General features: G+C 41.7%; 1 protein-coding gene across 1 annotated transcript; it reads left to right on the forward strand.

The window, feature by feature from the left end:
* Positions 1 to 3,215: 3,215 nt before the first annotated feature.
* On the forward strand, positions 3,216 to 14,673 carry LOC134532028 (uncharacterized). Its single transcript, XM_063368157.1, has 6 exons — positions 3,216 to 3,391; positions 5,773 to 5,864; positions 8,362 to 8,533; positions 12,134 to 12,319; positions 12,992 to 13,109; positions 14,352 to 14,673. The coding sequence occupies exons 2-6, from the start codon at positions 5,777 to 5,779 to the stop codon at positions 14,544 to 14,546; spliced, it is 759 nt and encodes a 252-aa protein (XP_063224227.1). The 5' UTR covers positions 3,216 to 3,391; positions 5,773 to 5,776; the 3' UTR covers positions 14,547 to 14,673.
* The last annotated feature ends 1,834 nt before the right edge of the window (positions 14,674 to 16,507 follow it).

The raw sequence follows: 16,507 nt of genomic DNA on the forward strand, positions 1-16,507 counted from the left end.
AAATGTACTTTTATAATTAAATTGAAAAAAAAATATTTTTGGAGATTTTTTTATATTTCTCACTATCTTTTAAATGGTTGTATGAATATCATTATATATACAAAATATAAATATATACAAATACAATTAAATTTTAATTTACTAATCATTTATAAAAAAATATAAGTTAAAATTTCAATTAGCCAGCGTAATTCATAGAGTATCTAAGAACAATTTTTACATCAGTTTAGGAGGACGAATAATTATATATTTTAACGTCTTTATTTTAGAACTGGCTTTAAGAAGCCCTATTTGAAGAATGCTTATCATACCTGTATAGATAAAAATGTAAATGTTCGTTCAAAATCTTATATCTCAGGAAGTTCTTCAACGATTGCTTTAAAATTTCGACACAACCTTGCATTCGAATACGCGCATGATTTTATATAGGCCTATCAATGCTATACTATTATAAAACTGTCTTAATTATAATAAAATTGTCTGTTATTTGTTAGGGCATCACACACAAACTACTAGACCGTATTTTATGAAACCTTTCGTGTTTTAAAGCCTATGATCTGACCAAAAAAATTGGTGTATATATTTTATTTCCCTAAGGTGACGGAAGCCGAAAATATAACAACAAAACCAAATATTTTTCCACTTCTTGGCGAGACCCGTCCGCTTAGTGAAGCTTGCGGCGGTTAGCAAACTAATAGCGCTAATAACAGTTTAACTATAAATTAATTTAATAGATGGCGTTTTATGTAATTTGAAACGTGCTATCGTTTGGCGTGTCCGTTACGTCTTTATTTGTTCGATCATCATGCAAAAAACTACAAGACCAATTTTTATAAAATTTTTTTTTGTCTAAACGCTGAAACACGAGAGCCATTTGAAATAAATAGGAGGGAAATTGCGTTGAAACAAAAAATGGCGTCAAAGATACTTAACATTTTGTTGGTTCTATAAAAAATTATTAAGAACGCGATACGATATTTTTAACACGCATAGGTCTAACTGCTCCAATGTAATTTGGCTACAAAACGACTTGGCTAAGAGACTACGAAGCTACAAGTCTACGAGGCTACAAGGCACCAAGGCTACAAGACTACGAGGTTACAAAGCTACTAGGCTACAAGTCTACGAGACTACAAGGCTAATAGGCTACAAGGCTAATAGGCTACAACTCTACGAAGCTACGAGACTACATGGCTCTAACTGTCTTTGACTCCATTCAGCAGCGAGAGTTAATTTATCTCATGTAAAAGAACTTGTTGCAAGTAGTCCCGTTTCTTGCCAACAGATATCGCCATATTTTCTGTTGAGGTAAATATTATTTTTTATGTGGGATGCAGGATACTCAATCACGGTCGAAAGAGAAGGAGGGCTTCGCTATGCATCAAGGAGAAGGAAGTTCGTCCTGTATGTCAGTGTTTCAAGGCATATTATTGGACATAGTAATGATTTTTTTGTTTGAATTCCACCCGATAAAATTATTTTAAGTGTTGGTTTAGTAACAGAAGTTCACTAATTCAATGTAACGTTGAATAAAATTGCATGTTTCATTAAGTAAAACATTTTTCATGCAAAGATTGATTTCTAAGAAATAACCAGAAGCACTCGGAGAACATCAGCAGATGTTTGGCCTGGAATAATCAGGAGCACACAGAGAAAACAAAACAAAATATTGGCAGTTATAAGCAGGAACACACGGAGAAAACCATTAAAATATTGGCAGGAATAATCAGGAGTGCACGGAGAAAACTAACGCACATTACCTTAAAAATTATCAATAAAAACAAAAATATAATAAAATATAAAAAAATTACGAAAAATTCTGAAAATAAAAATTACTAAATTACAAATAAACAGCTTCTGCCAGCTTGTGGACTGTATTTTGTTCAGAAAATATATAATTCCAGCAAAAGCCAGAATTAACGTATTTTTTATTTTATATTTTTTTTAATTTTTTTAAAATCCAAAATGTCCGCCGTTACGTTACAATCTAATATGGCGACCGACACCAACAACACCACACCTCAAACCCTGTTTCCGTACCGGCCAACATATACTACTCTCATGTGTCTTTAGGCGGCCTGGGTTGACGCTCTTGTAGTGGTTTCTTGGGTGATATATATAGCATGGTGACACAGGTATAGAGAGAGAGAGAGAGAGAGAGAGTGAGAGAGAGAGAGAGAGAGAGAGAGAATGAGTGAGTGGAAATAATATTCCCTCATACGTAGAGACCGAAAAATTCGCGAACTCATTACGTGGTGGGCTGAAATTTAAACCATTTTACCTCTGTGAAGTTTTTCTATTGGTTAACAGTTTGTGGGAAGTAATTTAGGCCAATGAGAAACCCTCAAACAAAGTAGTGTCGGATGACAGACTACCTAGTCGAGACGACTCACAAATCGGCAGCCAATAAACACGTGACATTTTCCCAAGTATGTACATGATTGTGGAGTCTATCCTGCATTATAACTTCCGAAACTACCCGAAGCGCTTCAAAAGCACCAACTTTGAGAATAATTATAGAAAATAAATTAAAATTAGCCTAACCTACGTGGGTTGGGTTGGATTGGGTTCGGTTAGGTCATTATCATCTTGTTAAACGGCATTATCGTTAGGTCTTAAAAGGGGGAAAAATTTCCCCGTTTTTCCCTAAAGAGAACACTTTTCGTATATTTATTACGCTCACCGTAAGTTTGAAGAATTCTTCGTTAAATTTGGTGTCCGATATTCGTATTATAAATTTATTGGTAACATGAGAAAACGTGAATTTGCTCTTTACCGAGGTTAGATGTTTAAACCTCACTGGCACGCACTGAAAGACTCTCTCACGTGTTTTTATCACAGTCCAAGCATGAACTGAAAGCATGAAATCATGAGGTATACAGTTTTGGAATCTGTTTGTATGTAGCCTTCATCAAAACCCCTCCATTTTTGTTGTGAGTCGTCTCGACTGGGTGGCCTGTGATTCGGTACTTCTATGAGTGAGGGTCTCTAATTGGCCCTCAGTCCTCCAGATTAACAGTGAAACAATGACAGAAGCAGCACTAAGGTAAAATTATTTGAATTTTAGCATAACACGAAATGAACCGGCGAATTTTTCAGGTCTCTATATATAATTCATAAATCCTGGTTTCTTCTAAGCCATAGAAACCTGATATTTTTGTAGGTAGCAACTGTAACTACTTGAGTGAATTTTCCCCGTTGTTTGAGTACCTATGAAAACTAGATAATCTTTGGCGAAACAAACAACTGCCGAAGGTTGGAACGTGTTGGACTGCGTTATCTGGAATATCACAGCGCTATCGCTGACCACATAACAGATATTGCTACAGAACTGCTCGACGGAACATCGTGATTGGAGTTCCTGATCCACTGGATCTGCACTTCGTCGAAGGTGAGTTAAGGCGCCGTAACACATACAGGTTTTGTCGGATTCAACTCTTTGTGAGACGCTTGTGATCAGCAAAACTTCACTATCGCGGCCATTTTGATGTTCAAGAAGTTCAGTGCTACTATACATTCCAAGTCTTTCGTTTCAAACAATTTCTTAATTATCTTGAATTGAATTATTTTTTTACCCCATTCACAATGGTCTGTGTGTGCCAATTATTAACCCAAACAACGATTTTTATAAAAAAAAATTCGGGATTAATGTGTGTCAAAGAAAAATAAATGGTGACATAGAAATGGATAGCAATGAAAAATTAATATTATTCATTGAACAACCCCATTCCATGATATTGAAATAAATAAAACAGTAACAAATTTATAGAATGAACAAATATGTATTTAGTACAACATGATTCCAAAAAAAATGTTAATTTTTTTCTTGTGAATGTCAAAATCAATTTTAACATATACTTTGAACTACTTCGGGTAACTTTTTACTTTAGCGACACAACTTTAAATGCTTTTATGTTTAACCATGGAGGTAAGAATTTAGGGATGATAAGAACAATATTTGCAATATTTGCCTTTTCCCATTTCGATAGCGAAACTATTTTGGTTATAATGAAGATTAACGCTAATGACGTTCTGATTAGTTGTTACAAATCTGGGTTTGGCAAAACTCACTTCACGATGGCATCCTACCGTGTTCCTTTCAAAGTAATAATAAAACTAATAGCATATACAATCCCACGTGTCATTCACCAACGGACTTGCTGGCTCTAAAAAGAAATATTTAATTCAACACCCGAATAACGAAGAATTTCAACGCACCCTTAAAGTGGGTGCACACAGTTGTTAAGATATCCACTGTGATTAAAAAAGTAAGAATTTGACTAGATATTGGGGAATTTTTGTTGTATCTCTATTGGTTTTGCCATTGATATATAAATTGTTAGAAACTTTAATTTAGTGTATTTCACAAATTCTTTTACGGTTAACCATACATCTATGGATACTTCGAGGCCTTTTAATGCATGGTGGTAAGAAGTCATGTAGCCAGGAATTTTCAGGTGACGGAATTCTGTGTAGTAGTTGAAGTTAATTTTTAACCTCACCATCGCCATATTGTCCAGCCAGAAGCATCGCGGAGATGATACTTGATATCGTCAGATGAAAGTGAGTAGGTATGAAATAGAATCACTTTCACGAAATAAAAGTCATTTAAAGCTGCTTCCACAATGCAAACACTAAACTTCAGCCATCGTTTAGGGCGTCCAACCATTATGGAGCAACAATTAGCTGCGGAAGATAAACGGCTTCACACACTAACCGTGTAATCACGAAGACGTAGCCAACCCCTGTAAGAACTACTGGAGTTGGTGTGTACAATATTTTCCATTTTTATACTTTTAGTCAAAATGAGAACATTTCCCAGCCTCCTTTCCTATGTGCATGGCAAAAATTTGTTGGTTATAATGAATTTTAACGCTAATTTCTAGCAGGTGTTTTGGTATAATGCTTGTTTAGCAATATTCACTACATGATTGCATCTTTACGATTCTCCCTAGCGAGTTCTTTCCAAGCTATTAAACGAATGTATAGCATGTTAGCCTTTATAGAGCTACGGTTGGTTTTGCTATTCAATCGCTAACCAGTTGACTTCAACCAACTATTGTAGACATTAATGTAGGGAAATCAGGCCCGTTAACATGGTCGAGGCAAGAGAGACATAACTACAGCGATCCTAGCGGCGTGAACTGTAAGCATACGTGCGAAATTTAAGTCTGTGTACGTAAGCTTCTACCCATCGTCATCTCTATGGATTGTCAGCTGGAATTCGGGAAGCATGCACTTTAACCAATTAGGTATTGTAGTAGAAGCCATGAAGAATGCAAACCTTTTTGTTTATAACCTATTTATATAACTTTTTTCATATCGTAAATTTTCAACAAATGCAATTTTAATACTGCACATATTCTCAGCCATCGATTGGAGTGGTGTGACTACAACGTTATATTTGAAGCACCAAATTCATGAAGCGGTTGTGTATTGGTTTATACTGTCAGGACCTGGGCGGTTGATTTTTTGCAACTGCAACGTTCCACACACAACGTATTATCTAGAGATACGGTGTCACTTTATGAAAAATGTTGCTTGTGAGTGGTTCATTTAGACTTTCCTAACTATAAGGCACCATTTTGGTTGTGTTAAACTTAATTCAAGGCAATTGTCATGGTAATTGTCGTGGTATGGCCCTTTGTGATTGTACTCGTACATTGGTTTCCTGCACGAAATTCTAATGGTGCATTTGCTATTATTTAGAAAGTATATTTATATTGCTTTAAAACCAATATATCTCTTGTTCAAGTGATTATGTATTTACAGCAAGATGGCGGTGGCTGTACTACGCTTCGTTTCATTGGTGCTGCTTGCGCTTTACGTCAGTGCCTTTATGCAGACTTCGGAAACTGACTATGGTAAGAATCAGTACTCTTCATCATGAACCCTAGTTGAACGGTATTATGTAAAAATGGTACAACCCATACATGAGCAAATTGAGCTGCAAGTTCAACACACAATCGCTTGTATTACGACAGTTGGTTGAATGTTTGGCCGCTATATGGCACAATAACATGGACTGACGGTTAAATATTTTTTTTTTGCTTAATATAGAGTGTCATTTTACCTAAAAAGCTATATCAATGACTGATTTTTTTTTACTTTAGTTGGATAACTCATTTTTGCATAACACCGTACAGTTTGAACCTAATCTGTTCTGGGCTAGTCCGTGTTCAGGCAATAATAATTTAGCAAATTTCCATTTTCAACCAATTAGGGACGTACTCATATGAAGCTATACATAATGATATAGTCTTACAGAGCAGAAAAACTACAAATTATGACTAAACTATACTGTTAACATCGTTATATATAAGCGCAACTTTACTCAGAAAAGTAACTAACAATTTTATTTAGATATAAAAATCACCCGTGTCACTAAAGTACACACAAGGCTTTGAAAAAACCAAACAGTGCTGAAAACTACTAAAAACTCGGGTCTGTATCTTCAAATATCTTATTTATACGTGTGAAATTTATTTAATGTTCAGTTACATGTTATTTTGTTTATGTGCATGTAGATTCATGAAGTATGTGCATAGCTGTAATAGGTGCATAGGTCCGTAATGACTTTAGTACAGATAAATCAGGCAATTCTCTGCATAGTTTTGGGTTTAAGCTGCCATGTAAATATTATTGTAATTCAGTTTACAAGGTACATCAAGTACATCTTCATCTGACGCTCTCTTCGCCTGCCGTCAGTCGAGACGTTTCCCGCCGTACACAAGATCACGCACAGCAGTCGCACTCACAAGGCGCGATGTACAGTATAAAAATGATCACCTCTCCAATTCCGACGACCCTAGATAACGCTGTGTACTTCCTGAGGTTTTCACAGCAAATTAATACAGCATTGGTTTACCACTGAACTCCACAGCACGGAGGTAAAGAGACAGTATGACATCAGGTACTGGAACCGGAGAGGGAATTTCCCACAAGAGTAAAAAAATCCCTGGCCTGGGAGGGAATCTAAACTGTGACCTTTCTCTCTCTGACCAGAAGTTCTAAAAAACTGAGAAGACAGGTTGGAGAGTATATACATATACATACATATATATAAATGTGTGTAGGTACATATCTATACATATGTGTTGGTACGTATATATATATATATATATATATATATATATATATATATATATATGCATATTTTTAAGAGTGGTGAACACAGGTTCTTCAGATTAATTTTCTACACTTTTATTTTCTACAAATATTTAGATTACTAATTTAATCATCGCAATTAAAAAATGTCTGGTCACAAATAACTCGCTCTTAAAAATGTCCACAGTTCGCACTCCTCACTGCAGCTAGCAGCTCTACTCGCGCCTGTCCGCACACAGTCTCGCGTCACGTGGTCACAAACGCACGGTCCTGTCGCGCCGCTCTCAAATGGGTTAGTCTCCTCCTCGCCGAAGTCGCACTTAACCCCACTCGCCTGTTGGAAATCTCGGAACCCCCGCGGAGGTCGGCGTCGCCGCTTTTATACCCCTGTCAGTCTTTCTGGAACCGACTGGAGTAGTTGTGACGTGTCGCGTCATCCCGAGCCGACCCGATGCTCGAATCATCCAGAATAACGACGCCTATTCACGCCACTCCACGCCACTAAGGGATATATAACAGCGCCGAGGAAGGAAAGCGTGGCGACAGTGTGGTAGCGAGGCCGGGTTGCTACAATCCGAGAAGGTATGCGCGCGTGACGTCAGTGGCCGTGCGGGACCGCTAGGCACCTGGCTCTCTTCTCGTCCTTGCTTCCCACATTCATGACAATATATGTATATATATATATTTATATGATTGTATGTACATACGAATATATGTTAATATGTATATATTTGAATATATGCTTATTTGCATATATATGTTTATAAAAATATAATTAAATGCAAATATTAATTATATATATTACTGAAGACAGAGAAATATAAACCCATTTGACTAACTTACGCACTATAATTGAATATCTAATGGATAGCCGAGACTATGCCTCGTGTTCACAGTGGTGTCATCGCTTCTTCGAAATCCGTTACCTGTAATACGTAGAATTCTAATGTCAGCCATCCTGATACGGTAGAATTGATAGTATGCTTGCCAGAAGCAGAATTCCTGAAGCTGCACGAAACGCGAATATTTTTCCCTTGTGAACCCTAGGTTCGCGCGATTAGCCACGGATGGCAGCACCGTTGTTTCGTGTAACCGTTCCGTCCACAAAGTTGCTTCTACCGGAATGTCGTATACCGAGAAATAGGATGTCACACAGCGGACAAATAACAATGTGGCAACACCTAAGCTGGAGCTCTGACAGCAGCAGAGACACCAGGGAGTGGTGGAGATGCAGTGCTGGGCCGGCGTGCGCAGGCTCGGGCGACGGCGCGGAGCTGCAGCGCAGCGGGCTGGACGACAAGCTGAAGGCCATCATCGAGGGCTTCCGCCAGAACATGACGCAGCCCATGCCGTCCCTGGGCCTGCCCGCGCTCGACCCGTTCGCCATGGACCAGCTGCCGGTGAACCTCAGCCTCAACGGCATCCGGTGAGTGGGGGCGGGCCTCGGCGATGCTGCAACTGTTGTGTGACGTGCTGCGTGGGATGGCAGCTACTTCCCAAGAGCCACAGGCAAGTGGTGGCGCCATCTCTTGGAGGTGTCTCTGGAGGAACTAACTCCTTTCCAAGAGCCACAGGCAAGTGGTGGCGCCAACTCTTGGAGGTGTTTCTGGAGGAACTAACTCCTTTCCAAGAGCCACAGGCAAGTGGTGGCGCCAACTCTTGGAGGTGTCTGTGGAGGAACTAACTCCTTCCCAAGAGCCACAGGCAAGTGGTGGCGCCAACACTTGGAGATGTCTGTGGAGGAACTAACTCCTTCCCAAGAGCCACAGGAAAGTGGTGGCGCCAACTCTTGGAGGTGTCTGTGGAGGAACTAACTCCTTCCCAAGAGCCACAGGCAAGTGGTGGCGCCAACACTTGGAGATGTCTGTGGAGGAACTAACTCCTTCCCAAGAGCCACAGGAAAGTGGTGGCGCCAACTCTTGGAGATGTCTGTGGAGGAACTAACTCCTTCCTAAGAGCCACAGGAAAGTGGTGGCGCCAACTCTTGGAGGTGTTTCTGGAGGAACTAAGTCCTTCCCAAGAGCCACAGGCAAGTGGTGGCGCCAACACTTGGAGATGTCTGTGGAGGAACTAACTCCTTCCCAAGAGCCACAGGAAAGTGGTGGCGCCAACTCTTGGAGATGTCTGTGGAGGAACTAACTCCTTCCTAAGAGCCACAGGAAAGTAGTGGCGCCAACACTTGGAGATGTCTCTGGAGGAACTAACTCCTTCCTAAGAGCCACAGGAAAGTGGTGGCGCCAACTCTTGGAGGTGTTTCTGGAGGAACTAACTCCTTTCCAAGAGCCACAGGAAAGTGGTGGCGCCATCTCTTGGAGATGTCTGTGGAGGAACTAACTCCTTCCTAAGAGCCACAGGAAAGTGGTGGCGCCAACTCTTGGAGGTGTTTCTGGAGGAACTAACTCCTTTCCAAGAGCCACAGGAAAGTGGTGGCGCCATCTCTTGGAGATGTCTGTGGAGGAACTAACTCCTTCCTAAGAGCCACAGGAAAGTGGTGGCGCCAACTCTTGGAGGTGTTTCTGGAGGAACTAACTCCTTTCCAAGAGCCACAGGAAAGTGGTGGCGCCATCTCTTGGAGGTGTTTCTGGAGGAACTAACTCCTTCCTAAGAGCCACAGGAAAGTGGTGGCGCCAACTCTTGGAGGTGTTTCTGGAGGAACTAACTCCTTTCCAAGAGCCACAGGAAAGTGGTGGCGCCATCTCTTGGAGATGTCTGTGGAGGAACTAACTCCTTCCTAAGAGCCACAGGAAAGTGGTGGCGCCAACTCTTGGAGGTATCTGTGGAGGAGCTACAGCCAGAGGAAGAGGCCTCCCGTCTCACCTTCTCCACCTTAACCCTAATTAGGACAATCTTTGGTTGACTCAAGGGACACCCCATACCAAGAGTTTCACAAAGCGCTTAACCTCACCGTTAAAATTTTTCACCTTCAATTTACGAAGACACTGTTTACAAATTATCCATTAATTAATCGTTATATTCGTAGATTTACGATTACTAAGTTCTTTTGCTTGGGTAATTAATCAACAAGGAAATTTTGTTATTCAGAAACTTGTGAAGATTACTGAAAAAAACTCAATTATATCTTCACGTATGTGTTAACATGTTCCATGTGTCAGGATTATAAATACGACTATGTTTCTAAGAAGACCGAGTTATCTGAAATTGCGAACTATTGGTTTATTTCAGGTGGATTCTTCATAGAAATAGTTCGTAAATTTATTGCAAATTCTAGTAGTGCAAGTCTACCACATCTCTGGGACCCTCCCTCAGACAAGTCAGATAGCCTTCGATCTGGCTGAAGTGCGTCCAGGCTAGTGCCGGAGCTGTTTCGCCGCTCACTGCGTCCGCCCATCAACAAGAGTGGGCACTCCTCAGGACGTGCTCTGATCTATCAGAGCCACCAGCGGCCAGCGCGAGTACCTACCGTGTGACCTTGGTCGGTAGAGACGACCTCAGCCGGGAGTTCCCCAGTTTTAACAATTATAATGTTTATAATATTAATACCAAACACAAATCACAACAAAGAAAAAACAAAAAAAATTCTGTGCGCTTCAAAATTTTATATATAAGGAATGGATGTAAAATTTTGAGACATAAATTTAGAAGGTGACATGAAAAGCCAAATAAAAAAAAGTATTTAAGGCCCACGTGTCCATAAAGGAAACCCTGAACGTTGCACGTGCTAACAGTAGCGCGCAGATTTAAATTTGGCGGGCATGGGCACATATCAATGGGATTTGAGGGGGGGGGGGGGGGGGGGGAGGGAAGCCCCGGGAAATCTGTGGCCTAAGATTTTTGCACTAGACGTTAACCGAAATAAGTCTGCTCTGGATGGTGTGCTTTCATGTTGCACACCTTATTTGTAAAATTAATTTAATTTGCACATAAAGTTATGTTTACTTGGTAAAGAAAGCAGAGCAGCATATGTTTAAGTAATTATTAATTAGTGTCTATAAAGAGTGTAGCATAAAACATTTACACGTACAAATATTCATGTGATCTCTCAAGCATATTTGAACCATTTGCCAACATAAATACATATTTGCTTTAAGAACAATCAATAAAAATAGTATACGTGAATATGAAACAAAATGATAACACCCCACCCAAGTTTCACCATTTTACAAAAGTGTTTATTCTAATTTCGGATCTCGAAGCTAAATCTTTTGCTAATACGTGTAAACTAGGCTCATCCAAACGACTTCTGCGGACATGACACACAGTCGCTGAGTCGAGACGGGTGTGTCATAATACTTCCTAGTCGAGTCCTCAGACGCCTCAGCGCTGAAGCTGCGCTCAACACGCTGGAAGAAGCTGGAATAACTGAGATAAATTTGACCAGTTGCTCTACTTGATACAATTTCCTCAATTTCCTCGCCTTGAAGCAAAACAATGTACTAAATGTACTGAATGACGATAACACAATATTTTACTGGTTAAATTGTCGTAAGTCGTAATCTATAAAAACAGGCTAAATTTAAAAATAAAATATATTTTCGTAATTATATTTACCTCTGGAACCATAGCTAGCAATTTGTGTAAACCATTAACTTTAAAATCAGTAAGTGGAGACCCCCAGAGAAGAGCTTATTTATTCTAGAGGAGTCAGGGCACCCATGGAGGGGCCTAGTTTTTCCAGAGGAGTCAGGGCCCCCAGGGAGGGGCCTAGTTATTCCAGAGAAGTCAGGGCCCCTCAAAGAGGGGCTTAGTTATTCCAGGAAAGCCAAGTTCCCCTAGGAAGGGGCTTGTTTATTACAGGGGAGCCAATTTCCCCCAGGGAGGGTCTTATTTATTCCAGAAGAGCCAAGTTCCGTCAGGGAAGGGCTTATTTATTACAGGGGAGCCAAGTTCCGCCAGGGAAGGTCTTATTTAGTCTAGGGGAGCCAGGGGCCCAGGGAGGGGGTTATTTATCCCAGGGGGCCAGGCCAGGATCTGCGCCCATGTGGGCGGGCTTGAGGGAACTCCTCCCCCGGCTCAGAGGGTGTGCAGGCGTGCGAGCGCTAGCACGTGACCCCCCGTGTGCCTCCAGGGCGACGGGCGTACTGCGCGACCTCACCGTGGCGGGGCTGTCCTCCTTCGTGCTGGACCGAGTGCACCTGCAGTTCGTGGGGCTGCACCTGCAGTTCCGCTTCTTCCTGCCCGAGGTTACCGCCTCCGCCCGGTGCAACGTGTCCGTGGGCGACCACTTGCAGCTGTCCGGGGACGACCCCATCACGTGAGTCGCGCTCAGCACAGCCACAGTTCAATCATCTGTATTCTAATGCGTGTGAAAACTAATGCTCCTGAGAAGAAAAAAAACATTTTCTACTAGAATTAGAGTTAAATAACACCCACAACCAAACCCACCTTTAATCCGTACAACAGCATGTATATGCGAAAATTTACAGACGGGGATTGCTCGGGCATCTGACTCGAGGTGTCTGTGTGTTGTGGCAATGTTTTAAAGAATTATACGTAGAGACCTGTAGAATTCGCGGATTCATTTCGCGATAGGATAGAGTCCAAATACTTTTGACTTTTTTTTTTGCTTCAGTGATTGGGCCACAGTTTATCTGAAGGACTCTGGGCCAATGAATAATCTTTAACAGAAGAATTAGCGAATCACGATCATTCCAGTCAACAGGTGTTACGAGTCGGTAACCAATCAGCGGATGTAATTTGCACGAGTGCGTAGAGGATCATGGAGTCTATCCTTTAGGAATTTGAAATCGCGAATTTTTCCGGTCTCTGATTATACGTTAAATTTGAAGCCCGAGTTTCGTATTCTAAGGAGTCTTTGAAACATGAGAACACATGCATATGCTCGTTAACGAGTCAAGATGTTACACATCTCTGGCGAGTACTGAGAAACTCGCTCAAGTGTTTATACTTTATTCCGCCCTTTCAGGTTGACGGTTACCGACCTGGCCTTCAGCGGAGACATATCCATCGGTGCTCACACGGACGGGAAGGAGAACCTGTACCTCAAGAACGTGACGCTCGACTTTCTGTACGGGAAAATCACAGTGAGTGTTACTGACAGAGACACGGAAATTTCGCACTGCGTTCATGGGTGGACCGCAGTTGTTCGGATCGAGGAAAAATTTTCAGCATATATAGATATATCTACTCTTGATCGCAGGTGTTTGCGACAACCTTAACACACTAAGCTACTTCTCACAGGTGGACCATGATAAGTACAGGTGTTTGTCACAAGTTTATCGCTCGCAGGTGGACCATCATGAGTACAGGTGTAGCCACAAGCTTATCGCTCGCAGGTGGACCATGATGAGTGCAGGTGTAGCCACAAGCTTGTCGCTCGCAGGTGGACCATGATGAGTACAGGTGTAGCCACAAGCTTATCGCTCGAAGTGGACCATCATGAGTGCAGGTGTAGCCACAAGCTTATCGCTCGCAGGTGGAGCATGATGAGTGCAGGTGTTTGCCACAAGCTTATCGCTCGCAGGTGGACCATCATGAGTGCAGGTGTTTGTCACAAGCTTATCGCTCGCAGGTGGACCGTGATGAGTGCAGGTGTTTGCCACAAAGCTTATCGCTCGCAGGTGGACCATGATGAGTGCAGGTGTAGCCACAAGCTTATCTTTCGCAGGTGGACCATGATGAGTGCAGGTGTAGCCACAAGCTTGTCGCTCGCAGGTGGACCGTGATGAGTACAGGTGTAGCCACAAGCTTATCGCTCGCAGGTGGACCATAAGTACAGGTGTAGCCACAAGCTTATCGCTCGCAGGTGGACCATCATGAGTGCAGGTGTTTGTCACAAGCTTATCGCTCGCAGGTGGACCGTGATGAGTGCAGGTGTTTGCCACAAAGCTTATCGCTCGCAGGTGGACCATGATGAGTGCAGGTGTAGCCACAAGCTTATCTTTCGCAGGTGGACCATGATGAGTGCAGGTGTAGCCACAAGCTTGTCGCTCGCAGGTGGACCGTGATGAGTACAGGTGTAGCCACAAGCTTATCACTCGCAGGTGGACCATGATAAGTACAGGTGTAGCCACAAGCTTATCGCTCGCAGGTGGACCATCATGAGTGCAGGTGTAGCCACAAGCTTGTCGCTCGCAGGTGGACCATGATAAGTACAGGTGTAGCCACAAGCTTGTCGCTCGCAGGTGGACCGTGATGAGTCCAGGTGTAGCCTAAAGCTTATCGCTCGCAGGTGGACCATGATAAGTACAGGTGTAGCCACAAGCTTATCGCTCGCAGGTGGACCATCATGAGTGCAGGTGTAGCCACAAGCTTGTCGCTCGCAGGTGGACCTGGGGGACTTCAGCGAGGACGCGCGCCTCACGACGGCCCTTCAGGGCGTGGTAAACGACCTGCTGCCGCAGCTGCTGGACCGCGAGAAGCTGTCCTTGCTGGCGTGGGCACAGGACGAGGTCATGAGCTTCGGCGACCACCTGCTCGAGAACACCACCATCTCCGACATCCTGGGGTCCATCGGCTGACTTCCCCTTTCCCAGCGCCTTCTGTCTCCGAAAAAAAACTATTTATCTCTACTAGAAAATGTTTTGTATTAAGTCATTCTTCACTTGTTAAATAAACGGAAGCATCACCTGTGACATCAAAAACATATTTTAGCTCGTCTGTTTATTTCAATTGTAAATTACGATCGTAAAACAACTGAAAAATTCTTGGTCTGTTTTTTTTTTATAGAAAGAGATATGGAAACTAAGCGGATTCAATTTTCCGCTAGCTATAATTTAAATCTGCATATCTTTGCCCTGTTTTGCAATTATTTGGACCGCAATTATTTGGACACGCCTCTCTACGACTGTGAGCCAACGATGCCCAGATAGAAGAAAAGTAAGTGTATCAGGTAGTGCCAACTATAAAGATCAAATAGTTGTCGCTAAGATATCAGTCAATGAAAAATCAAACGTTTGTAAAGCTAATATAAGAATTTGAATTTTAGCCTGACGCCAAAACAATTCGCGATTTGTTTTTTGTTTAAACTCGTAGAATAAAATACAAACAATTTAATGTTGTACAGCTTCTTCGATTAGTGCCATTTCTACCTGGATGTGCGAGTCAATGTCACTCCCAGTGAAGAATGTATCAAAACAGAAATTACAGCCTATTACGTTGCCTTCAGCCAAATTAGAATTTGTCGTGTTAATGTTGTCGTGGTATTGTGACCCTACGCTACTAGAGCTGTCGTGCTGGAAAGATGTACGACGGGTTTTCGGGTTTGTCGTGTCGTGTTCGTCGCGGCATCGTGACTCCAGCTTTAGAGGTTTGCGTTGAAAGATTATGGAAGTCAAGACGTCAGGACCTACATGGTCTTCGAACAAAATTTTTAATCATGATGTGTTGGGATCGAAGCCACGACCCATAGAAAAAGAAGGGAAATATATAAGTGCTACTCTTTCAGTGGAAACTGAAACAAAGTTTTGCGCGACATGTGGAGTTATCTGCTGCGTGGGCCCCGTAAATACTATAAAAAAAACCGCCAGATGATTAAAATCCAAAATCTTGGGTTTATAATGTTAATTTAACTACTTGACAACGAACTGCTTAATAACACAGATTTAAACTGTGCGAGGAACACTTAATGCTATTTTGTAATTTAAAAAAAAAAGCATGTTCAATTTAAATTAGTAGGAGATGCAAACTTTCTGGCTTCTAAAACAAAGTGAATCAATTTCACTGGTTTGTTTACCTGATAATAGTTCATACATTATTTCTCACAGTCAATATAGCTATGTTGATAATATATCATGAAAGCTACTATCTGGCGGGTGGGCCCAAAACTACTTCGAAAAACTACGTCTCAGACTCAGCAATTAAGAGTTTCTCCCCAATGCCACGACCTTCGCCAAAAGAGTTTGACTCCTTATCGATAACGGCTATCGAGGTCAGTTACAGTGAAAAGAGTTTGCGAATCGTCACGAAAAAAACAATTTATGATTAGAGACTCTTGGAGTTCCCTCAAGGCTTTATAGTTTCTTTGTCGGGTGATTTCCTTGTGAAGGAAATTATGTAGTGCTGCTATGGCCTGCACGGTACTCAATGGTTCAGTTACTGTTCGAGATACCTTCGGGCGTGTCAAAGAAGCTGAGGCCCAAACGAAGACGTCGTAAGAAAAACACACAATTGTTCGAGGTTAACCTTATTGTGAAGCGAATCAGCAAAATTTCGGTCTCTCTATGTATGTCCAGTGTTTTAAAGATTACCTATAGCCTACTTTAATTTAAGACCAAATGAATTGATCCGGTCAGATGTGTTAAACTAAAAAAAAAATTTAATTTGTACGACTACTGCAATATTATTTTCAAATTTGGTTTCACACCCCCCTTCCTTTTTCTGTTAAAATCAGGAGCCCATGGCGAAACAGAGGTCAAATAAAGGAGAAAATCACCGGGAGAGACAGCAAGTTTCCTCAATATCAGCAGACAATGATTACAGC

This window comes from Bacillus rossius, chromosome 5 (assembly GCF_032445375.1).
Source record: "Bacillus rossius redtenbacheri isolate Brsri chromosome 5, Brsri_v3, whole genome shotgun sequence".
In the NCBI taxonomy this organism is placed as follows: domain Eukaryota; kingdom Metazoa; phylum Arthropoda; class Insecta; order Phasmatodea; family Bacillidae; genus Bacillus; species Bacillus rossius.

What these genes read in the sequence shown, in the direction of transcription:
- LOC134532028 (XM_063368157.1), top strand. Translation starts at nt 5,777, where the DNA reads ATGGCGGTGGCTGTACTACGCTTCGTTTCATTGGTGCTGCTTGCGCTT. An exon ending in GACTTCGGAAACTGACTATG is followed by an intron (nt 5,865 to 8,361) that starts GTAAGAATCAGT and finishes CGGCGTGCGCAG; the next exon opens with GCTCGGGCGACGGCGCGGAG. An exon ending in TTCTGTACGGGAAAATCACA is followed by an intron (nt 13,110 to 14,351) that starts GTGAGTGTTACT and finishes TGTCGCTCGCAG; the next exon opens with GTGGACCTGGGGGACTTCAG.